Source organism: Mauremys mutica, chromosome 10 (genome assembly GCF_020497125.1).
Source record: "Mauremys mutica isolate MM-2020 ecotype Southern chromosome 10, ASM2049712v1, whole genome shotgun sequence".
In the NCBI taxonomy this organism is placed as follows: Eukaryota; Metazoa; Chordata; order Testudines; family Geoemydidae; genus Mauremys; species Mauremys mutica.
In genome coordinates this window covers 30,840,259-30,866,144 of record NC_059081.1, presented here as the reverse complement: position 1 = coordinate 30,866,144, position 25,886 = coordinate 30,840,259, and the positions used below count along the sequence as shown (strand labels likewise).

The following is a 25,886-nucleotide window of genomic DNA, read 5'->3' as shown; positions in this document are numbered from 1 at the left end:
CTAGATTCTTGGTTTGGAAGGACCTGACCATCTTGGTGCCATGTCTGAAGCAACACTTTTTTCTGTGCTATTATCAGACTGTCTACTTTATTGAAGATTGGTTTTGTGAAAGGTTAATTCCAATTCAACAGTCTCTCGTTGGAGTCTGTTTTGAAGTTTTTTGTTGTAATATTGTGACTTTTAGGTCTGTAATTGAGTGACCAGGGAGATTGAAGTGTTCTCCGACTGTTCTTTGAATGTTATAATTCTTGATGTCTGATTTGTGTCCATTTATTCTTTTATGTAGAGACTGTAAGGTTTGGCCAACGTACATGGCAGAGGGATGTTGCTCTACGAACCTAAAAGTCGCAATATTACAACCACAAAAAAATTCAAAAACAGATTCTAATGAGAGACTGTTGAATTGGAATTAATTTGCCAAATAGACACCATTAAATTAGACTTGAATAAAGACTGGGAGTGGATGGGTCATTACACAAAGTAAAACTATTTCCCCATGTTTATTTCCCCCCCACTGTTCCTCACACCTTCTTGTCAACTGCTGTAAATGGACCATTTTGATTACCACTACAAAAAGTTTTTTTCTCTCCTGCTGGTAATAGCTCACCTTAACTGATCACTCTCCTTTGTAACACCCATTGTTTCATGTTCTCTGTGTATAAAGAAAAGGTGTGTGTAATTTCATCCTTACACTATTCCTTCAAATAATTCCATCATTACATCAATTTGTTTTTTTAAATTCTGTTTGCATTACAAGCTTATACTTCCAGTTTTGAGTAGCATAAGAACTTTTGTTCTGTAGATCTATCATTTTTGCCCCCATTTTTCACTAGTGTGATCAGTTATCATTATAACAATATTCTCTCCTGCCAAAAAAGTACAGAATGACCCTCCTCTAAACTTGCTATTAACATGGCTCGATTAAGTGACAATCAAAGTAGAGAGGGTGCTCACATCTACAAGGGAGTATCCATTCTGACATAAATAAACGTCTATAGTTACACCTAAACCCAAATGTATTCTGTTTTATCGTGCAGATATTAGATGCTGAGACAATCACTAGTTCCTCTTCTGGGATCAGTTTTACTGTTTTGTATTTTCAAGAGAAAATAATCTCTGCATATATATTTTGAATAACAAGTTTCAAGTAGTATCCTTCAGAAGTGATTTTGCTTCCAGTAAATGAATTTTACAAGATGCCAGCAACCCCATTAGATTAATTTCATTTAAGATGGTTGCTGAATGGCTTCAAGATGTCAATGAATATTTTACATTCAATAAACATGATTTCTCCCAAAATATTGAATGCTTTGCTTTCATTATCTAAGTTTTTCAAGACCAGAGACAAATGTAGATGAGGTTTAAATGTGTAATGGGGTGTCAAATAAGAGGGACATTTTTTACCTATGAATATGGTTTCTGAAATGTTGGGCATCCAGACATTCATGAGGCTGGCAACCAAGATGCAGACACTTCTGTGACAGAGTGGGATATGTCTAGGTCAAACTACTGTGATCTCCATGTTGTAGTGCTAAACCCATGTTGAACCATGCACAAGGCAAGGTTATTATGATGTATTCCAGAAAGCCACCCTGCCCAAGAAAGGTGCTTGACATCTCCTTGAAGGATGATCTCAGAAGTCATCATCAAGACAATAATTGAGGACATTGACTCTGATTGTTTCATGGTTATGGGCTGGTAATTGAAGGACAATCTACTCCCTACACACAAGCCTGACTGGGAGAAGGGGCTGGAGTTTCCTCGACCTGGAGACTATATTTAAGGAAAAGTGCTTCTCTGGGCAGAAGGGTGGAGGACAAATCCATTGCTACATGCAAGATGACTGGGCTGGAGAGACAGAAGGCAGGCAGGAGGAACTATGCCTAGCCAGTAAAGCTAACAAGAATGCAGATTCAAAGAAGGGGGAGATCAGTCTTAGGAGCCCGGGTCAGGCAGTGGGTGGAGCTCAGGACTTTTCATTATTTTGCAAAGATCTGTAACTCTAGTGCAGTGGTCTCCAAAGTGGAGTGTGCAATCCATTGGGGGGCACAGCAGGAGGAGCACTGCCAGAGCAAAAGGGCAGTGTGGCAGGAGGAGGGAGGGGGGAAAAGGCGGCTGGAGCGCCGCCCTAAGATTGGCCGGAATGCTGCCCCTTACAGTGTGCCGCCCCAGGCATGTGCTTCCTACGCTGGTGCCTGGAGCTGGCCCTGCGAGGTATCCTGAGGGAAGAGTGGGAGTTCCACAATGCGGAGGGGTTGACAGTGGTGCCCTCACTCGTTCATTCGCTTTCAGCGTATTGCGATGGACTGCAGTTTACAAGTGCCCGGTTAAGTGGATTTACGGATTATATTATCTAGTTTTAACTAAACTAACCCTCATAAAAAGATTCCTACAAAGAAACCGTGGATTGAAGATAATACTAATAATGGGAACACAAGCAAACAACAAGAAAATGGCAGAGCTGACAGTTCTACTCCTAGTTCGAGCTGTTTGTTAGCCATGTTATGAAGTAAAACAATGATGATCTAATCAGATCTGACAAGGCCAAAAAAATTTGATATTATCAAGAAGACTATTGGAAATATGGATTTACACCCACTATCGTTAATGATGAACCTCGCCCTAAGTGTATATTGTGCCTTGAGATATTAGCTAATGATAGTATGAAGCCATCACGATTACCAAGACATTTAAAAACTAAGCATCCAGAATGTGAAGACAAACCTCTACAATTTTTCATGTGATACTCAATCCAGTACTTTACAAAATTCCACTAAACTTAATGATAAATGTTTAGAAGCCTCTTTTGAGATTTCTTACTTAATAGCGAAAGACAAAAAGCCACATACCATTGGGGAAACACTTGTTCTTCCTGCTGCGGTAAAAAATGGATGAAATAATACACGGAAAACAATATAACAACAAACTAAAATGCATTCCTTTGTCAGCAAATACTGTTGGAAGACGCATAAAAAACATTGCTGAAGATCTAAAGAAACAAGTATTAGAACAAATTACGCAGTGTGGGAGGTTTGCTATACAGCTGGATGCCCACCGAACTTTAGGAATCTTTGAGAAGGCAATGGTATTTGCTAGATTCTGTTTCAATAATGAAATACACGAAGAACTACTTTTTTGTGAGCCACTAAAGGAAAGATGTACCGGAGAAGATATATTCTCAACAGTAAATGACTTCTTTAATAAAAACAATGTTTTATGGAAAAACTGTGTAAGTGTAACCACTGAAGGAGTGGCTGCTTTGACTGGAATAAAGAAAGGATTCCAGGGTAAGGTTACAGAGATAGCATCATATGTGAAATTCATTCACTGTACCATTCATAGGCAAGCTATTGCAGCAAAGAAGTTGGAGCCAGAAGTGCACAAAGTGCTACAGGATGTCATCGATGTGGTTAATTTTATAAAAACAAGACCTTTAAATAGCAGAATCTTTACAATACTTTGTAATGAGATGGGGATTGACCAAGAAAATCTTTTGTACCACACAGAGTTTCGCTGGTTATCTCATGGCAAAGTGCTTAAAAGAGTTGTCTCACTTAAAGATGAGTTTTACACATTTTTCTTTTACAAAAAAGACAAGTGTTCCAAATTTGCTGACCTTTTCTGTGGTGACAAGTGGCTGTCAGTAGTATGCTACCTAGCAGATATTTTCAAAAAAATAAACACACAATCTGTCCCTTCAAGGTAAAGGTGATGTTTTAACAATGAGTGAGAAAGTAACTGCTTTTTGAAAGAAACTCATGCTATGGAGAGAGAAATTTGAAAACGGATGTTTGGAAATGTCTCCATCATTATGTGATTTTGTTGCCAAAAATGATGCGTCACCTATATCTGCACACTTAAAAAACTTGGAAACAGAATTTTCTAACCTGTTTAAAAATCTTCCAAACGAACCGTTTCAGTGGGTTTTGAACCCATTTGTTAAAAATATAAAAATGCAACGCCTTCCGATTAGTTTGCCAGAACAACTGATTGACATCAGGGAAGATGGAAATTTACTAGCTGAATTTCAAGAAAAACCTTTGCATAATTGGGGGATGGGATTTAGTAAGCACAGCCAACGATGCATTTCTTTCATTTGGATCTACGTATCTTTGAGAGGCATCTTTTTCAGCTATGACAGCCATTAAAACCAAGGTGCGAAATAAACTGAACTTAGAACCAGACCTTTGAATCGTCGTATCACAAAGTGTTAAACCAAAATTTTCAAAAATGAGGCATATTTAATCACATTGCTCTCACTAAAAATATTATTAATAATATTTTAATAATTAAGATTAAGATAAAATTTCCCATATTGGCACGTTATTCTCTAATTGAGAGAATTGGGGTTTTTAAACATTTTCCTCTGATGTATCTACTACAGACACTGTCAGAGACCAGATATCTGACTAAATGGACAAAGGATCAGCTGTGACATGACAATTCCTATGATTTAGGAAAGGTATTTTAAAATAAATGTTCTCATTGCTTAAAAATTCTTCAGTTCTAATAAAAGGAACCATAAAGGGTCTTCTCTCTCAACAAGTATCAAAGGAAATTATGTTTCATATGATTACGTGATAATGGATTCCAGAATGTGATCTTGTGGAATCAAAACTGGTTTGTCTTTCAAGAATTTTTCAGATAAATTGAAAATAAAGGTGATGAAAGTCACTATGATAATGTTGACACGTTGAAGAAATGTGGATTAACATACAGTAGGTTTCTATTCAATGTGACAGAACAAAAGGTGGGGCAGTGTGATTTTCACTCTTTTCAAAAGAAATGCATGTAGTTGTTTACATCTTCAAAGAGTTCCAATTTGAATCTTGAAAATAAAAGTCTAATATCTATCTATTTTTAAACCTACCCTTTCAATTCACCATGAAATCTTTAAGAGATAAGGATATTTCAAACATTTACTGTAATGGCATACATTACAAAATAACAGGCTGGTCATAAAATGTTAAAGGGTTTGATAGTGAAATAAGACTTTTCTCAGCAATGTAGACTGCTCAACTATTTTGAAGATGGTTCATTTGTTTAAATGCAGCATGACTTAGGCTCTTTCCGAGAACTACATTAAATACATAGCATCAAAGGGGTGCTAATTTATTAGAGGTATCAGCCTGAAAAAGGAACATTAAACCATCAACGTTAGCTCTCTAGTAAGAAATTTAAAATAAAACAAAAGAAAAACTCTTGGCATTTTTCAAACACTGTGGGTTATCCCTAGTATCCTATACAAGATCCTCCCAAAGAAAATAATCTAAAAATCAAAGACCCTGACTTTGGCTAAGTGCATAATGCCAGCTATATTGCCAGTGCCATTACATTTTAAAATTAATTTGTTTGGTTCAGTACTTCAGTAATCTTGTTTCTCTTACTTCTGGTATCCCAAGCCATAACTGAAGACTCTCTCTGAAAAGGCAATCTTAGGATCCTATGAATATTCTGAAAATATATATAGATTTGGACCTATGCCTTGTAAGGCTACAGGTTATTTGGAAATACAGTAGGTGATGATATCTGATCTTTGTTTTTTTTAAAGTTAGCCTGGTAAAATCTTTAAGGTATTTTGACATGCTATTTTATCACTTTATTTTGTCTCATACTTTAATTTGTTTAAAATGTATAAACGTCAGCTAAGAACACAAAACAGAAAGCCATTATTCAAAGAATAATCTCCAACTGGATACTGGTTACTACAGAAGCTGCATACTTATGAGACAAGGATCCCTCCTGCCTATTTTACTGCACTAGCTAGATTCTTGGTTTGGAAGGACCTGACCATCTTGGTGCCATGTCTGAAGCAACACTTTTTTCTGTGCTATTATCAGACTGTCTACTTTATTGAAGATTGGTTTTGTGAAAGGTTAATTCCAATTCAACAGTCTCTCGTTGGAGTCTGTTTTGAAGTTTTTTGTTGTAATATTGTGACTTTTAGGTCTGTAATTGAGTGACCAGGGAGATTGAAGTGTTCTCCGACTGTTCTTTGAATGTTATAATTCTTGATGTCTGATTTGTGTCCATTTATTCTTTTATGTAGAGACTGTAAGGTTTGGCCAACGTACATGGCAGAGGGATGTTGCTCTACGAACCTAAAAGTCGCAATATTACAACCACAAAAAAATTCAAAAACAGATTCTAATGAGAGACTGTTGAATTGGAATTAATTTGCCAAATAGACACCATTAAATTAGACTTGAATAAAGACTGGGAGTGGATGGGTCATTACACAAAGTAAAACTATTTCCCCATGTTTATTTCCCCCCCACTGTTCCTCACACCTTCTTGTCAACTGCTGTAAATGGACCATTTTGATTACCACTACAAAAAGTTTTTTTCTCTCCTGCTGGTAATAGCTCACCTTAACTGATCACTCTCCTTTGTAACACCCATTGTTTCATGTTCTCTGTGTATATATACAGAGTGATCAGTTAAGGTGAGCTATTACCAGCAGGAGAGAAAAAAAACTTTTTGTAGTGGTAATCAAAATGGTATACATCTTCCTTTTGTATTTTCCACTGCATGCATCCGATGAAGTGGGATGTAGCCCACAAAAGCTTATGCTCAAATAAATTTGTTAGTCTCTAAGGTGCCACAAGTACTCCTGTTCTTTTTGCAGATACAGACTAACACGGCTGCTACTCTGAAATGAAGCATAACTGTGTGAGATCACCCAGACAGGGGAACCAGAGATAGAGCCCCAAGCAGCAGAGGTCAGGCAAGAGTTAAGAATGAGGTACCTAGTAAGAGGTAGGATTGTGGACAGGGGACTCTAAGTCTGGATAAATGCTGTTTAGCAAGGAATATAGCATAACTACTGGAGAGAAAAAGTTCAGAGTTGAAAAAGTCCACCCGGTCAAAAGATTTTAAGGTAAGGTAATAATAAGGTAATAATTGGAGATATACCAATCTCTTAGAACTGGAAGGGACCTTGAAAGGTCATCGAGTCCAGCCCCCTGCCTTCACTAGCAGGACCAATTTTTTGCCCCAGATCCCTAAGTGGCCCCCTCAAAGATTGAACTCACAACCCTGGGTTTAGCAGGCCAATGCTCAAACCACTGAGCTATCCCTCCCCCCAAGGGAGGCATTCACTAGCACAGGAGCATCGATAAGAAGTAAATCTCTGGAGTGAGCCAAAGTTTGGGCCTGGAGGCTGGGATGGGAGAGACGAGGAGGGAGTGTTAGAATATTTTAATTTGCTTTAAAAAAAAATCAAAATTTTATGTGACAGCTAAAAGGTAACGAAACTTCTCCCAAACCCTGGTAAAGGACTAACCAGGTATGTTAAACTGGTGGTATTCAGGATGAAAAACAGATGAGGTATGAAAGCAACTGCTATTACACCGTGCTTCAAATTACAGCTCTAAAACACAGGCACAGTTTATTTGTGCCTAAAGTTATGAAGCAAAAAGGAAACATGTTGAGTTTTACTGGCACGTAGATCTAAACAAAATATCAAATGCCTCAATAATTGTGCAAGCAACCATAAAAGAAAATCCACATTACAAACTGTACTCTCTAATTTGCCTCTATGAGCAGGAGGTGTTCAATATCTTTCAAATTATAGATTAAAAAACAATTAACACTTCCCACTAACTGCTGATAAATTCATAGGACTGGTTAGTCAATCAACACAATTACTTGATGGAAGAACATTTTTAGGTCAGAAACATCTGGGTTATTATGACATTGCAATCAATTCACTATAGCAACTATTATGACCACATTATAAGTAGAATTGACATGAAGTGCTATTACATCTAATCATTTCAACATGAATGTTGCACAGAATATAGGATAATATATGGATGTTGAAATGTCTCCCTCCTACAGTTCTTTCAACATTGTCTGGATGACTGAGTATAAGAGATCAATATTATTAACAGTCTTGAGTAATAAGTTTGCATGGATAGAACACTACATTTAAATTATTGTACATTTGTCTCTAACAACCATTGTAATCTTTTATTTTACTTTCTTTTTGTCTCAGAACAAGACAAGGGGTGCCGTCTATATAATATCAATGGACTGTACTAGACCATTTCAACTGACAACAATAACCTTCACTATTTGAGGAGACACAGAGGAAGAATGAAGAGGGAATCAAAATGGCTTGTGCAGTAATACACAGGCATTACTATGATGGAATCAGAATCAACACTTCGCATCAGTTCCACATTCCTCACCTAGAAAATACTGACAGTTGTGATAAAAACTGGAAGATCCCTAAGGTTTTGAAAGGAGATCTGGGTGTTGGTAGGAATGCACAATAAAATGGTTTGTTCTCTTTCTAGCTTTTTGTGTTACCATAAATCATGAGAACCAAAGCCCTCAATAGCTTTTTATACATGATTGCTGAGCCAATATTGTATTTATGAGCATCTGCAAAACAACATACTTCATGTTATATCTCTGTTATAAATTCTGTACAGGAGTACTGGTGCATAAAGAGCTTTCATTTAAGTTCACATCTTATCATCTGCTGATGTCTTTCTCTGTTGTAAATTACTAACTTCAGAGGAAAAAAGAAAAAATGATTTAAGGTCGTATTCTCATTTATCTGTAACTTCAGTATTTTTTTTTCAGGTCTTGGTTTGTAAAGCATCCTGTGCTGACAAGTCTTCAAAATAAAGCTTAATAGTAAAAATATAAGTAAGCACAATCTATCATAGTTCTATTATTGCTTCAATTTAAAGGTAAATAATGTTAAATAAGACTTTTACATCAATTTACATTATAAGTAAATGATACAATTTGTTGTAATATATATTTTTTCATTATTACTCAGGCTCAGAAATTGCTCCAGATCAGTGGTCCATGAACTTTTTCAGTCGTGCCCCTCTTAAGAGCTGTGGTCAGGAGCCAGGGCTGTGGCTGGGAATGGGGCCATGGTTGGGGCCGGGAGCGGGGCTGCGGCTGCAGTAAGGAGAAAAGTCGTGGTTGGGGCCATGGCCAGGAGCAGAACCGCAGCTGGGAGTGGGGCCGGGAACTGGTGGTCGACGCTGGAGCTGTGCCTGCGGTCGGGAAGAAGACAGGGCCACAGCAGAGCTGGGGACAGAGCTGCGCCCTGCCGCCTCTCCCCCAGAACATTCCTCCCCCCCTCCTGGGGGGGGGGCGCACCCCACGGTTTGAGGACCACTGCTCTCGATGATCCCTATTTAACAAACAATATCAGCAGCACAATATAGAAGAATGCGGGCAGCATCCTCCTGAGTCAGTTTCAGTGAGATTTTAAATTGGGCATAATAGTAGGGGAATCCATGCAGCAGAAGCACTGTATTCCTAGGCTCCTGCACAAGGCATAGAAGTAAGGATTACTTGGAGTCTCTCTGATGCTCCAGCTATTACTGCTGTGGATACACCACTTTGATAAGTGCAACCCTCACTCCGGGGACACGGAGGAAGAGAAAAAGTCAGAAAGATGGTAAGAAATATACAAATGGAAGGAGATTTGAGGGATTAGAAAAATAGAAAAAGAAAGAAGATAGAAGAAAAACTAGGGCAGAACTGCTTTTCGGGAAGTCATGGAGACAAACAATGACTGAGAAGAAATTTGCTATATGAGAAAATTGAGGAGGAAAAGAGACAACTAAGATGTGCATGTGTGTGTTTGTGTGGAGCACAGAGGAGGAGATGAGGACAGGACAAACAAGAATGAAACCTATCAAGTGACATCTCCTTTTTCAGCTATGAAGAGATACTGGAACATTAGATAAACAAGCAAAATGGGATAAAAAATTAACAACAGAAAATATGAAAGGGAATAAGAGAAGGAAAAGTTAAATTTCGGATGACTTTAAAATGCTTTCAGGACAAAAATTAAATTTTCCTCCAATTAAAACTTCTGGTAAATTCAGCTTTTCACATATTACATATCCCTCATCCTCTCCTTAAATTTGGGGAGATAGATATGGTTTTATATGAACATTCCTATATAACTTCTTGCCAGATCACAGAAGTCACTAAAAGTTGGATTCTGATGTAATGAGTATAACAACAAGATTAGAAACTTATTTGCTATCCCTTAGAAAGTGTTCTAAGGATGCCCATAAGCACTTCCATGTTCCATAAAAGTAATTGAAAAAACAAAACCTAGGCTGTAGCGAGTATCAGCTTTGTTTTTTGGTTTGTTTTTTAATATTAGATGCCTTCCACAAATCACCTAGGCAGACAAACTGAATACCAGAACTGCAGTTTAAACTAATTACAGTGGTGTAAATATTAAGATCTTAAATCTAATCTATAAAAGGAAAAAAGAGGGAAAAGACCACAATCTTAATTCAGAGTTGAGAGGGACACATCTTGTGAGAAGCACTGTGAGACAAAGTAAAGCCCATTTTCCTCATTTTATGACTTCTTTATTAGCACCCAACCTGAGAAAGGGCATAAACAAAAGGGAAGTCCGAGGTCTTATAATTAAGTATAAGCCAAAGGAGGGGAAATGGTTACTTTGTTCACTTCATAAGAAATTACATTCTGTGATGTCTCAATGTCTGGTTTAACTTTCTTTAGTAAACCCAGGAGGCAAAGGTCTTTATTTTTTCCTATCTTCATGCATAGGAAAAAACCAGGAAACAACATATGTTCTCTAGTATATTCTCTGAAATGATCTTGTGGCAGGAAACTGTTTTTGAAATCATTTTCTAGATATGTCCCATTGGTAAACTGCTTCCTGAAAATCTGTCACAGTAAGGAAAAATAAACCAAAGTCAATTTACCTTTAAATTACACAATAAAATCTTGATTTCACACTTCTGGTATTACATTTGTCACCATGGTTATTTTAATGGCACACACACAAGACTGAGTTTATTGCAAGGAAGATTAGAAAAACATGGAAGCATATTCAGTTATTATTACTATTTATATAGATAAAAAATGGTTACCTACGTTCCATAACTGTTGTTCTTCTAGAGGTGTTGCTCATGTCCACTCCATGTAGGTGTGTGTGCACTGCGTGCACTATTGTCAGAAGGTTTTTCCCCTAGTGGTACCCGTTGGGTTGTCTGTGGAGCCCCCTGGAGTAGCGCCTTAATGGCTATGTATATAGGTCCCTGCCGACCCGCCGTCTCTTCAGTTCCTTCTTGCCAGATAATCTGACAGAGGGGAGGCAGGTGGGTCTTGGAATGGCCATGAGCAACACATCTCGAAGAACAACAGTTATAAAAGGTGGGTAACCATTTTTTCTTCTTCTAGTGATTGCTCATGTCAATTCCAAGTAGGTGACTCCCAAGCAGTACCCAGAAAAGGGGTTGGAGTTCACCAAGTTGCAGATTGCAGCACTGCTCTACCAAATGAGGCATCGTCTCTAGCCTGCTGTGTGATGGCGTACCACGACGTAAAGGTGTGAATAGACTATCACATCAACACCCTGCAGATATCCTAAACAGGGACCTCCACTAGGAACACTGCAGATGAAGCTTGCGCTCTTGTGGAGTGTGCCGTCAATCCTGGGGCTGGTATCTTTGCCAGGTCATAGCATGTCCTGATACAGGCCGTGATTCAAGAAGAGATTTGTTGGGATGAGATCGGCAGGTCTGTCATTTTTTCAGCATGGGCGATGAAGAGTTGCGTCAACTTCCTAAATTGCTTCGTCCACTCAATGTAAAAAGCCAGTGACTGTTTAACATCTAGGGAATGGAGCATGCATTCCCTGTCATTAGCATGAGGCTTTGGGAATAACACTGGTAGGAAGATGTCCTGATTTGCATGAAATCGTGAGACTACTTTAGATAGAAAGGCTGGGTGAGGCCGCAACTGCACCTTGTCCTTATAAAACACTATATAAGGGGGCTCAGACATTAAAGCTTTGAGCTCAGACACTCTTCTGGCTGAAGTTATAGCCACGAGAAATGCCACTTTCTAAGAGAGGTTAAGCAGAGACCAAGTTGCTAGAGGTTCAAAAGGTCCACCCCACCCCTCCAATCAGCCTTGAGAGGACCAGGTTAAGGTCCCATGGAGGGACCGGTTGCCACACCTAGGAGTACAGCCTGTCTAGCCCTTTAAGGAAGCATCCAACCGTGGTGTTAGCAAATACTGACTGCCCCGCTGCACCCGGGTGGAAAGAGAAATAGCAGCCAGGTACACTTTGATTGATGAGACTGCTAGGCTTGCCTCCTGGGTTTACTAAAGAAAGTTAAACCAGGGAGCAGTACGTTGGCGAAGGTGATCGGTGCTGCATCATAGAAGGCTTGCCCCTATGCCGAACTGGTACTGGTGCACAGGCCAGTGGAGCAGGGGACTGGGCCGTCATGGTAATCAGTTCCCTGGCTGCCTCGAACGTGTCTGCTGTGGAGGGAGCATCCAAGTCCTCCTCCAAATCTTCCCGCACCAGGGAGTCCACTGGGGCTGGACTCAAAGACCTGCTGGAGAGGCCAGAGTCGATGGTGCTGGTACAGGCAGACCCAAGGTTGGGTGTCCTGACGCAGGACACACCCTCACTGGTGCCTGTATGCTCCACTGCTCTAGCAGGGGACTGCACCCTGTCAGTCCTCTTTTTCTTGTGTGGCACTGACCTCTAGGGAATCGCTTGCTAACGGAAGACAGAGCTGCTCCAATGACCATCACAGGTGGTAAGAAGGAACTGAAGAGGCAGCGGGTCAGCAGGGACCTATATAGATGGCCATGAAGACGCCATTTCATGGGGCTCCGCAGCCGACCCGCCGGGTACCGCTAGGGTAAAATCCTTCTGACGATCGTGCACACGGTGCGCACACACCTACTTGGAAATGACATAAGCAATCACTTGAAGAAGAATCAGGCATATTTAATCAAAGTCTAGGCACTTTTACTGTAAATATACTGAAATAATTTTATGGTTCAAGATGGGCACTGCAAATTACCTTTAGCCAAATGAATTACTATCTCACCAATTACGTATCATCAAATGTGAAATACAACCACACCATATTGCAAGATGTTGGGAGGAAAGGTAAGCTGAGTTCAAAGGATATATGGTGGCCATAATTACAAATTAGCCTGAGGCGAATGAGGCAGTTACACATAGTATTTTTTTTTAATAAATATTGTATGCCCCTCAGATTACCTGTGTGCTATTATTGTGCCTGAATGCAGTATTAAAATGAAGGAGGCTGTAAGGGAGAAACCAACAGGAAATTAAACAATAGCAATGATAAGGGGCTATGATAAGATGTACCAAGAGTCCTTTGGGAAACACTGAGGAAACCATTAATGGGGGGTGGGGGGGAATACCCTGTGTCTGACTCCAGCTAGTCTGGTGTGTTGTATTTTTCCCCCAGAACCAAAGGGTATACTAAAACTTTAAAGATACTGGTCTTAAGAAGGGGGGCACCCAGGGCATGTTAGTGAGAGCTTACAGACAAGCAAGGAGAAACAGAGACAGGCAGGACAAACTGTTTATTCCAACCCAGAGATGGAGGTAACTGCACTAGATTGAACATACCAAAGTTTACAAGGAAAGTTTAAGGGTTAGGTGACGGGAATAGGCGTACAGATACTTTATCGGTTTATTGTGTGCTACATACCTTTAGGTAAAGGAATAAATAATGCCCTGTTTTGAAGAGCTATTTGTGTCACTGCACATTTATACTGTCACAGACTCCTCAGGGGAAACTCAGCTGGGCCTGTTGCGTTAACATGGCTGAAAAATAGAGAGACTGCAGCCTAGAGATTCAGCTTGAGTTGGACCTGGGGTTCCACCCAGACTGATGTGCAGGAAGCCAGGCCTGTTACCCACCAGAGTTCACTTGAGAGAGACTAAAAACTCTGAAGTGCAGTTTAAACTCTAACCATGATGTAGCCTGAATAAATAATCACATTTCTAAAACTGGATTCTTTCAACAGCAGAAACTGGAAAAGGGGGGGTCTACTTTCATATCTTCTAGGAAGTAAAGAAATCTCTGATCTACAGAAGTGGTTCTTAAAAAAAATGCAGTGAGGCAGTGAGACTGGCACCAATGTCTATCTGAAACTATAATTGGAATTTTATTTCACCAACAACTGTGCTTAAGATATAAACCTGTAATTAGAGGCCACATGAACTAGTGCAAAGGGCACTGGACTGTGAGTCAGGAGACTTGGGTTCTGTCCCTGGCTTTGGCACTGTCCTCAGGCATTTAAATTTCTTGTGCACGTTTCTTTTCCCACTCTGTCGTGTCTGTTTAGATTGTGAACTCTTCAGGGCAGAGACTGCCTCTTCAGTGACAAATTACTGAGTTTGATGAAGGAATTATTGATTGAAATGTTATTGGCTGTTTAAAGCAGGAGGTCAGATTCAATCATTATAATCCAGAGGTGCGCAAACTACAGCATGGCCCACGGGACCATCCTGTCCAGCCCCTGAGCTCCTGGCCCAGGATGTTAGCCCCCAGTTCCTCCCCTCCTGTTCCCCGTCCCCCACAGCCTCAGCTCGCTCCACTGCTGGTGCAATGCTCTGGGCAGCGCAGCAGTGAGCTCCTAGGGCAGCGCAGCTGCGTAGCCCGGCCTGACCAGGTGCTCTGTGCTGCGCGGCTGCCTGTCTTGGTGCAGCCGTGCCGCCAGCCACCGGTGTTCCAGGCAGTCCGGTAAGGGGGCAGGGAGTGGGGGGTTGGACAGAGGACAGGGCAGTTCGGGGGGATGGTCAGGGGCCGGGGGAGTGGATAGGGGTTGGGGAGGTCAGAGGGTGGGGAACAAGGGGATTGAATGGGAGCAGGAGTCCCAGGAGGGGGGTGAGGGGGAGGGCAGTCAGGAAGGGCAGATGGGGTGGTGGGGGCAGTGGTCCGGGGAGGAGGCAGTCAGGAAGGAGAGGGAGGTTGGATGGGGTGGGGGGCCCAGGAGGCCATGAGGGAACGGGGGGAGGGGCGGGGGGGAGGAGGCTAGAAGTAGGGGGGGGGATGCATAGGGGTCGGGGGCCGGGCCATGCCTGGCTGTTTCGGGAGGCACAGCATCCCCTAACCGGCCAGCACAGCCTCCCCTAACCGGCCCTCCATACAATTTCAGAAACCCGATGCAGCCCTCAGGCAAAAAAATTTGCCTACCCCTGTTATAATCTATGATCTTTTGATTTTAAAATCTATGAAGATTTCCATCCACATTCACTGTCTAAGATTGATAAGAAGTAGAATACAACACACCACAGGACTAACCTTCCTTGTTTTAGGAAGGGAAGCTGCCATATGCACTGAAGAGAGTGAATAGAAAAGAAAAGATTGTTTTGACAAGTTTGCCTTTGCCTAAACAGGGAGGAGCTGCAAAAAGAAAAACAAACAAACAATCTTCAAACTTAGACATCATAGTATAATTGTCACAGACATTATCAGCTATGAAGAGTAAATTTCTACAGTACATAATGGAATAATTGCAGACGAGACCCAATATACAAAAAAAGCTTCTCTTATAGTTTCATTTTTCTCTCAAGAAAATTCAAAGGCACAAGAAACTACCATATAGACAAAATTATAAATAGACTCTAATTGGAATATAGTTTACAAAAATAAAAGGTAACACACAAGTGTAAACAAAAGTATATAAAAAACTACTACTTTGCACAAGATGCTTTCAACAGATACGTAGTATTTGTGCTATCAAGGTTAATATTCAGTTTACTTTAGAACAGGTAGTAAATTATGAGAGAATGCTAGGAAAATAAATTGCTTTTTTAAACCATAAGATGAAAAGTTTACATAGAAAAAGATTGTACCTGCTGATCTCCAAGGAAATGACTTCTCAGTAGAGCTACAGAAAAAGGGGAAAAAAAGTTATATTTATTTCCCTTATCACTAAAAGGGAGCTATTTTGGATTTATAAACTAAACATTGTTTCTTAATATGAAACTATCCAAAAACCAGCGAAGAATAAATTTTAAAAAACCCAGATGTTTCTCAAATAAATGTTACTAATGTCGTGCTTTCTATTCTGCACAATGTAACATTCAGAATCATTCTGAGTTATACTTTATTGTATTAATCATAGGAAATGCCTCTAAGTATTTCACAACACTAAGTGGCATTTAAACCTATCTTCAATAGGATTGATAAGTGCATGACTTGTGATATACACTGCATACCTGAGGTGTGACATCAATATAATGCTGTAAAACATTTTGCAAGATTCTGTATGAAGGACACTATACTGAAATAAATTACAACTAACAAAGGCTGATGAAAATTTTTAGCAGATGTATTCTATTATTTTCCAAAGCAGTTTTTTGATGTCTAGTACATTATGACTGATGAAAAGTAAAATACTAGTTATATAACTGAATATGCATATTTTTGAAGGTTAAGACAGACAAAACAATTTTAGATGCTCAAGGATATACACGACCTGTGCAATAAAGTCTCACCAGATAAGTATGTTATCAGTATAGCTCTACAACTGTACATTCCTTCACATTATGAATTTATTTATGACCATTTAAACTCTTGCTCCCTCCACATTAACATTTTCAGATTTTAATATATATTTGAATACTACCGCATTTGCTGGTGGATGAGAAATTCAAATTAGCATATCTGTGTATTTCATTAGAAGAATTTATGCAAAATAGAAGTATTTCCACACACTAGGTACAATTGACAATCTTTTAAAAATAGTCAATGCAAAATGATAGATTTAGTAGAGTACTGCAAAATATTCCAAAATATCCTTATGATTGAAGACAAAAAGGACTTTCCCTAACATCAGTTTTCCACAATATTCTAGAAAAACGAGAAAATGGAAAGCTGGTCAGAATATTTCTGTTACATCATGCTACTTTCTAAATTGGCTCTCTTTTTTTTCCTTTACAACTCATCACCTCTGCCACATTACACAACAAAAATCTCAGCAACTCAGTTTGAATTGAGAAAGCTAGCTGGTTATCATCTTTCAAAGTAAGCATGTATACAGGACCTTTCTTGGTCCTCTTGTGAAGAAATACTGCCATTCATGCTCAACTGTGCCAACTTGTGTTCTGTGACACAAATGGGAGCTATAATTAGAACCATGTTTAACCGAAACCAGGATTCAAATCCAGGTCTCAAGAAGAAAAGCTACTCTATCTATAGCTAGTATCTCCTTTTTTTTTTACTGCTAGTCCCTCAATCCTCAGTAATTTCTTGTACTTCTTGGGGGGTAGCCAAGCCAATATTGTGTTAACCCTTACTTTTAGTATTTTACAAAATGCCAAAAAATTGCATTAGACTGAAATTTAGCGTGTAAGCTTACAGCTAAGGAGTGATCTGGGAAGGAAGATTGCCAGATATTCTTTTCAGTCATTTGATGGTACAATAATAGAAGTTTAGGTTAAAATGTTTATTCAAGCTGCTCACTTGCCTTACATCTTTATTTACATTAGGCCATATTTTCTATAAAGGCCGTGAAGCAAGAAGTGGTCCAACATAGCCCGCTGAAAGTCCAGCTCTTGCATACGTTTCATGTTGCCTTAAAGGCACCATTATGCCAGACTTAAATTTGGATCAAGAGGTTGGGTATACCTGAATTTAGATATGACAATCAGTCACCTTACACTACCACTGTTGCATGAGCTTAACTGTCAGAAAGGGTGTATGTACTGCTATTTTCACAAACACTCCTTCCCCTGCTTGCAATTCCCATCTCTACCCCAATTCCAACTTATTTGTTTAAACCCCCATTCCTCTCATGAAAAGTATACTGCTATCTCACTTCAAAAATAATTACCCTGAATAGTTTTTCCACAGCCAAGGAACTGAGTCCTTTCACTCTAAATAAAAATTAAGGGTATTTTAATTTTGAATATGAACATATAGTTATGCACAAGTTCAGAGTGTTTTTCAGGTAGACTTTGTGCCTAGACACACACATGTACAAGTCAGCCAAGTAAACTGTAGTCAACCCTGCTGGCTTTTAGCCTGCAAACTAAACTTTACAGCTGTATTTGAGTGCAAACATTAAAAATGATCTTCATAAGAACAAACATGAAAATCCACATTCAAGTTGTGATTGAGTTTAGTTTAATATACATGTGCAGAGTGAACAGATTTGTGTTATCCAGGACTGAATGTTGAAATCTAATCTTTCTACATGCATTTGCTCTTTACTGTACACACTCACTTGGATTTATTGAGTTCTGTATCATTCATTGTCCTCAGCCTACACTCCAACACTTGCCTTCATCAAAACTCTAAGAAATATAAAGAAGTTATTCAGAATGACAGACATTGTAGCTATCAGTGTCATAATCTTAATATCTCCCTAAACATCAGAATACATCCCACCTATCAGGATCTCTAATTTTCCTACTGGAGGTTAAAGCAGCTTCAGCCCTATTTATTGGGATGGCGCTGATCATATTGTGGTGATGGTGAGGGTGAAAAAAAGCTTAACACAGAAAGCTGGGCCCTTGTATACACAAGTTTGTGAAAGTGATTCCCCCTGCTTCCCCCGATGAGTACCTGGATAGCTGGGCTTTCTGCATTTGCAGGATTTGTGAGAGTCTACGGTAAGGGCTTGTCCGCACATAAAACACTGCAGTGGCTGCTGAACCCTCTGCTGATGGGGGGCGTTTGCACATTGGTGTAGATACTCTACCTCCCTGAGAAGCGGTAGCTGTGTCAGTGGGAGAAGTCTTAAAAAGAATCCTTAAAAAGAGGTTTTATACTTAAACATAATCTGTTCCTTATGGAGCAATATGAAAAAACAGAGGTATCACACACTGGTCATTTGTCACACATTTTGATGGCTTGTCTCATACTGCCAAACTTTAAGGTAGAGAGGTATGATTGCTGGTGATGATACATGAGCCAGGAAGAAACATGTTACTTACTCTACAGTAATTGTGGTTGTTCGAGATGCTATAGTCAGCGTGGATCCCATTAGAGATATACATACACCTCATGAGTCTGAGTCACTTTCTTTTTTGGCTAGCAGTGTCCACTGTGCTTCCATAGGAGGAAATAAAGGGCAGAGAAGCCCTGACCCTCCCTCAATTCCCACATAGTTCAAAGCCTGTGTTGCTGAGGACTCAAAAGTGGAGATGGAGGGCAGGTCATGGGATCCACACTGACTAAACATCTTGAAGAACCACAGGGTAAGTGACCATTCAAGGGCATAGTTCTTAATGGTCAATGGGTTGCTCCACGTGTTTGTTTCACAGAGCTCATGGCGTGGCACATATCTGAAACAGGTTACAGATGTTGCCCTGCTAGAGTGAGCCTTGCTGTTCACAGAGAGAGACTTGAACCAACTGACAGTAGACGGAAATATACGATGATCCACTTCAAGAGTCTTTAGGACAAGATAGCTTGGCCTCTTGAAGTGACAGACAAAGCTACAAAAAGGCAGGGAGAGAGTCTGAAAGTTTTGATCCTGTTGAGATAGTGGAGAGGGCCCTGGAAACATCCAGGGAGTGAAGGAGTGAAGTTTTGGTAAAAATACTTGTTAGGTGGAATTCTGAGACTGCTTAAGAAATGAACATTGCGTGTGGTTTCATCACACTGTGTTCCTATGGAAGAACATGTATGGTGGGATGGCCATCAGGGCCAAGAGCTTACTGACTCTCCATGCTGACATGATGGCCATAAGAAAAACCATCTTGATGGTGAGGTGGTATACGTGCTCTGATAATGATTTGAAAGGAGGGTCCATAAGCTGCACGAGGACAGTGTTTAGGTCCCATGTGGAAGTCGGGGCTCTCACTGGAAGTGTCAGGAACTGTGATGGAGATGGTCATGCCTAGTGGTCGGAGCTGCAGCAGTCATGCCTAGTGGTCAGTGCTGGATTCAGGAGTCTAGGTGGGTGGGGTTGGAGTGAGGCTGGAGCAGGACTAGGAGCAGGGCTGGAGGAAGAGCAAGAGTGGAGCAGTCTAAGGCTTGAGGAGTCCATTGCCACCATCATGCAGGAGTGACTTCCAAGTCCCAGAGAGACACTGAGCAGACTGAACTGGTGCTCCTCCTGTGAGGCTTATATACCTGGTCTGGGAATTGCAAGACCAGTTCTTGGCTTGTGGATTGGCCGGAGCCTAGCACAGGGGTGACTTATCACCTTGCAGGAGGGCAGGTATGGAGATGGTTTTTGATGCACTTGCAAATGTAGGGTGTGAGACTTTTTTATTCCTTAGTTAGGCTTTTATCATTGGGGCATGTCTTTGCTATGTCAGATACTCAATATTCACATGGACTTGGGTTTGTTGCTTATACAGAATTACTGTCAGAATTTGTTATGTGACTTAAGAATGAATACATCACTTCATCTGTCCTTTAATTTTCATGTTAAATGACTACGACAAGAACACATTTTCAATAATATAGTGCTTTTTATGCTTTCAAATTCTTGCTGTAAAGCATCTCCCAATAGAATGGCATATATTCAGTTCTAGATACCTGTAATATACATCAAAACTACCACTGAAAAACATGAAAAGTACAATATAATGGGGTCTTACATTTCTTCTATTTTTTATTGAAACAGTGAAACCCATGTTTTTCACTTCAATAATTTTCAACTGATCTTCAATGCCCTTTTTATTCTTCAGTTTTCTGGACAGTAAACGCTGATGCAGGGAGTGTCTTCATGATTACGGTGTTAGTAGAGTGCCTAGGATTATGGGGCTGGGAACTGACCAAGTCCTAGGTGCTATGGCATGATAAATGTTAAGTAAGTAAGTAAATAAATAAATGAACGAACTATTTCAGAAATCAGCATTTTAAGTATTTCCAAAGATTTAAGAGTCCTTAAATGGCACTTTAGTAAAGCCTTATCTCACCACAATTATCATGGAATCCATTGTCCTTTTTATACGGGAGTACGTTAAATATGTATGTCTGATACAGATAAAGAGAAAAACAGTCCTACAATATGCTTTTGGTGTGATTGCTGTGGGGATTGAATCTAGGACCTCAGGATCTGAAAGTATGAGCACTTATTGGTGGAACCAAAGGACTAGATCCACTGAATCTGGATGCAACAGTTTTACCAGTGATGTTGCATTTTCGCTTAGCCTAAATTTGCAAAATAGCAGGCATGGGGAGAACTGTGAAGCAATTAAATGTACATTACAAGCATGACTATAGATCACTGGTTGGAGAGAGACATAAAATTTTTCCATACGAGAAATCCATTTGCATCCTGAAATTCTTTCTGAACATTTAATTAAAAAAAAAAAAGAAAAAGGCAAACTATTTCAGTAGTGTTTTTCATAAGTGCCTAATTTAGAAAACAGAAAATTGCTGTTTCTCTCCATCAATCTTGTCATTTTCCATTTGCTATTAACATATTAGCATTTGGAAACTTGCGTCTTTGTTTAGCTAACTTATTTATTTACTGCTGTAGGTCCTGTCCTCCATCTGACTCCCCTCCACTCTGTTACTCTCACTTTTTGTAATTTAGGATTGCAAGGCATTTTGGAGCAGAACTTGTATATTGCTACTTGTTTCTGTAAAGTCCTTAGTCTCCTTTGAGGTACGATAAAAATAATAATTTGTTTATGCAGCAGCATTGACAAAATCAGCACAGCTGGAAAGGAGTGATGGTTTATTGAGTAATGCTGCTTTGCAGTAAAGAATAACTTATTTTTGTGTCTATATAAACAGTTTTGGTTTTGCTTTTATTGTTTAAGAAAAGAAGAATTATAATTCAAACATTTAGAATCCAAAAGACATAATCCCCTGTAAACAGACCTAAAATACAGATTTGGAAGCTACCATAAACTATGTGACTGTAACTTAACTTGCAACATCTGATTCCTGATTTAAAATTTGCAGCCCACACATCAACATAGCCTGAGATCAGAAAATATAGACCTGGTTCTTGTCCATTGTAAGGCCTCATTTACACAGCTCTAGCAGTGTAGAGGAGCTTGAAAGTATGTGTAAATGTAATACAAAACAGATCAAGTAGTTTATTTGTTTTAAATACAAAAGAATTTGTGAAGATCTACATTATATGCTGTAATAACACTCAGCACCCTGTGTTTTGCAAACTAGGCATATTTTCCATGCAGATTTAGCACATACATTTTATATGTTTTTTTATTTTAGTTTTTGATGGAAATCCTATAATTTTTAACATATTCCATAAATATATAATTTTAAACAAGCACCATTAGAGAAAGTTAGGCTTACTTATGACTCCAGTGTTCAGAACTCAAGTTTTGAATTAAAAAAACTCACCTATATCTATTTGAGAATGCCCAGTAAATATGTAGAATAGAGAGTTGTTCTTTTTAATCAAGACAATATCCTCTGCCAATTCATGTTAAACAAAATGACAAATTACACATTTCCAATAAATTCAAAATGTAAGCATCTAAATTACATCAAGGGGTGCCAAATTTTATTTTTTGGCACCCCTGAACTTCATGGCAACAGGTTAACAGTGAGGTGCTCCCAGAATCTGCATTAGGACAAGTGTTTTAAATATTTTTGTTAATGATCTGGAAACCCTGCATACAGGGTTGGGTGCAGCCTCAGCATTGAGTCCATGTCCCAGGAGGGAGCTGCACAGTGATCTCCCACCTCTGTGCAGCAAGTGGCCTGTGCTCTCCAATGCCAGGCTGGAGCCTCCACATTTATGTGAGAAATAAAATTTACAGAATTTTGCAGAATTTTAAATTATTGTGCACAGAATTTAATTTTTTGGCACAGAATGCCCTCAGGAGTAAACTTCATCCTGAATTAACACAGAAATTAAATAATAATTATACTTTTAGATAGCTAGAAACATTAAGGAAATCAGAGCACCTGAGATGCATAAACGCCTCCTTCAGACAGAGACATTTTGCTGCATGCAGTGGAATGTCCTACACCAGCTAGGATGGCACAATCAGGTGAAGTCAGGAATGCCTTGCATGCTACTGCTTCTCAGATGGATCACGATTCCCTTGACTTTGCCTTGTAGTCTGCTTGCTCTCACCTATATTGCTCAACACTTTGACACTCTTAGAGAAATGATGCCATTAACACACACAAAGATATTTTATAAATGAAGAGTATCTTAGGTTTCTTTTATAGGAAAATGTTTAATACTCGATGGTGTAGAATATTTTACTGAATTCATCTGGAATGTTTTTTTAAACAGTAAATCTGTACATTATATTTTATTTATGTTGTGGAAAAGTAAATGATATATTACACACAGCAGAAAAAACAAGCCATTCTAGTAGTTATGAAAAACCATTCATTTTAAAATCAAAAAAGTCTTCATATAGCTACTGTATTAGATTGTTAGAGTTAGCTTGAATGCTTCAGTTTAATAGAAATGCTGGCTGAATTTCCATCAGCATAAATGCCCTACAGGACTTTTAGATACACATTTTTAATTCCAGCTGGTGGGGACCATTATCATTTGGATTTTTACGTCCCAAAGGAAATTGACTTGTGTCAGAAATTGTTTGCAATCAGAATGGCAATGAGAAGTAATTAAAAATGGTTGCTTGAAGAGCTGTGCTTCAGTGAACTGCTCCAAATAAAACTACTTCTGGAGGTCTGTATCTCTACCATTCACTGCCTGCAAAGTTGATTTGTTGACAATTTACTATACCGTCAAAGTGCAGCCAAAGTTTTGTTTTCTTTTTGTTAAAAGGTTAAATGACACCTTATGTTGTCACCAGTAACAAATGTGCATTCAGTACTTTACAGTTAAATATAAAAATATTTAAGTGGTGTAATAAAGTTAAGAGTTCTACTTCCCAACAGTACAAAATTTTCATCAGCTAGATGGAGACAGTAACTAGTGAGGGGAGGGAGATGAGCTGACTACATGATGCAACAGGTTAATGCAACTAGCCTTCCACCTGGGAGGATAGGCAGCCTGTTTAATAAAAAATTAATTATCTCTTCCTAGTATGTATAGACTTCTGTCTGCATCACAGAATTATCACACAATCTGATAAAGCTGACAGACTCTGCTTAGGAGAAGCCCAGGGCTGAATTTTCAGTAGTAATGCAGGCAGGAAGTGAGGTGCATTGATAGATGTGTGGTTATGGAAAGCTGAATATCCTACCTGCTGCTGCATTGAAACAGTCTTTAAAGAACAAACAGGTACACTGAAAAGCTTATTACTATTCTTCCCAATCCATCATTTACAATATATTTCAATATTTTGTATTACTGATTTACAGCATCAAAAACAATCTTGCTGTACCATTTCTGTCTCTAAGGCTCTCTCTCCACACCAGAGCCTAAGCCAGCAAAGCTCTGTAGGCATAGCCTACTACAGATGTAAGCTGACAGGAGTTCCTCTGTCAGTACAGTAATACCACTCCCCCAACCAACATTAGCTAAGCAGACAGAAGCACTCTTCTGCTGGCATGGATGGATCTGTAAGGGGTGGGGAGCGGACGTGTTCCCTCTAATTTTTCCCACCCATGTGCGGAATAAATTTTGTTATGTGCACCAATATGGAGGTGATGTGTCACACAACAAAATTCATGGAGTGCGGGAGGGGGCTCAGGGCTGGGGCAAAGGGCTGGGGTGCAGTGGTGTGAGGGCGGGGACTGGCAGTGCAGGCTCTGAGGTGGGGGCTGGGGGTTTGGGATGCAGGAAGGTGCTCCAGGGCTACAGCGGGGAGAAAGGACTCTCCCCAGCTCTCTCCCCCCGCAGCAGCACCTGCGCTGGCGGGGGAAAGGTGCCTCTCCCCACCGGGGCACCCTTCCACCATCCCCAACAGGCTTGGGCCGGGGCTGGGTACCTGGGTCCGGGCCAGGCCGGGCCGCCCCAGCTGCGCCTGGATCCGGTCTGGGTCACACTGCCCCAGCTGTGACTGGGTCTGGGCCGGGCTGTGCCGCCCCAGCTGCGGCTAGGTTCTGGCACCCCAGTGCGGCAGGTTTGGGCCATAGCAGAGTTGGGGCCGGGCGGCCCTGGCCACAGCAGGTTGGGGCCAAGGGAGATAGGGAACCCGCCCGGGGACCTGCCATGGCTGTGGGAGGGATGCCTGAGTGCCTGTGCAGCGCTAAATAGGCTGCTGCATGGCTGTGCAGCTTACAGGGAACTTAGGGAAGGTGGGAGATAGTGTGGTTTCAGGCACACATGATTTTTTCCTCACATTCCTAGTCAACACAACAGCTACGTCAGCATAACTTCGTATTGTGGGCAAGGAATAAATATTCTTGTGATTTCAGAGGGTGTCAATGAAAACCTGAAGACACTAACAGATTATCTATGTATAAATAAAATTATTGCAGAGGAAACTTTTTGACACGCAAGTGACAAAATACTAATAGATAGTGGCTCTCAGCTGCCGCTGAAATAGGGCTGCTCCTCTCTGTCACCGGCACATCGCTGTGACTCAGGCCTGGTCTACACCACAAAGTTAGGTTGCATTGACCTAGTTGTGCATGTATCTCCCACGATGTAAGCACCCTGTTACGACAATGCACCATCATCTCCCCAAGTTGCACTGAACCATGGTCAATATACTGAGGTTGACGCAGCACAAGAGTAGACACTGTGTTACTTATGTTTACTCCAACAGTCCTCCAACAGCTGTCACACAATACCAGACACTGAATACGCTGGTCACCCTTGTGAAATCAACTGCCCAGGGGTCACAATGACTAGAAGGCCCCCCCTCTCCTTTAAAGCCCTTAGAATTTTTGAAGTGCCTTTTCCTGATTGTCTAGCATCGTGAGCACATCTAGCAGCTCTCCATTGTTGTGTGCAGCTGCCCATGTGGGCTCCAGGCTCCAGATGCTCTCTGGCCTGGAGTACATAGGAGATATTAGATCTCCTGGGCCTGTGGGGAGAAGAGACTGTGCAAGCACAGCTATGGACCAGTAGAAACATGGACATCTATGAGCAGATTGTACGGGGGATCAGCAACAAGTCTGCATAAAAGTGAAGGAACTGCACCAGGCATATCAAAAGGCCAGAGAGGCCAACAGGCAATCTGGTGCCAAGCTGCAGACCTGCCACTTTTACAAAGAGTTCCATGCCATAGGCAAGGATACCTCGGAGGAGCC

The 25,886-nt window shown here is 40.3% G+C and overlaps 1 protein-coding gene across 5 annotated transcripts in view; it reads right to left on the bottom strand.

Annotated features, from left to right (window-relative positions):
- Positions 1–25,886, bottom strand: part of PKP4 (plakophilin 4) — a 220,618-nt gene that overhangs the window by 89,089 nt on the left and 105,643 nt on the right. For 4 of the 5 annotated variants that reach the window (XM_045032188.1, XM_045032191.1, XM_045032190.1 and 1 more), the window contains exon 4: positions 15,668–15,702. In XM_045032188.1, coding sequence (XP_044888123.1) covers positions 15,668–15,702 — 35 coding nt within the window. Of the gene's footprint in view, positions 1–15,667; positions 15,703–18,042; positions 18,113–25,886 lie in introns of all 5 variants that reach the window. The other variant, XM_045032192.1, reaches the window with a different exon arrangement.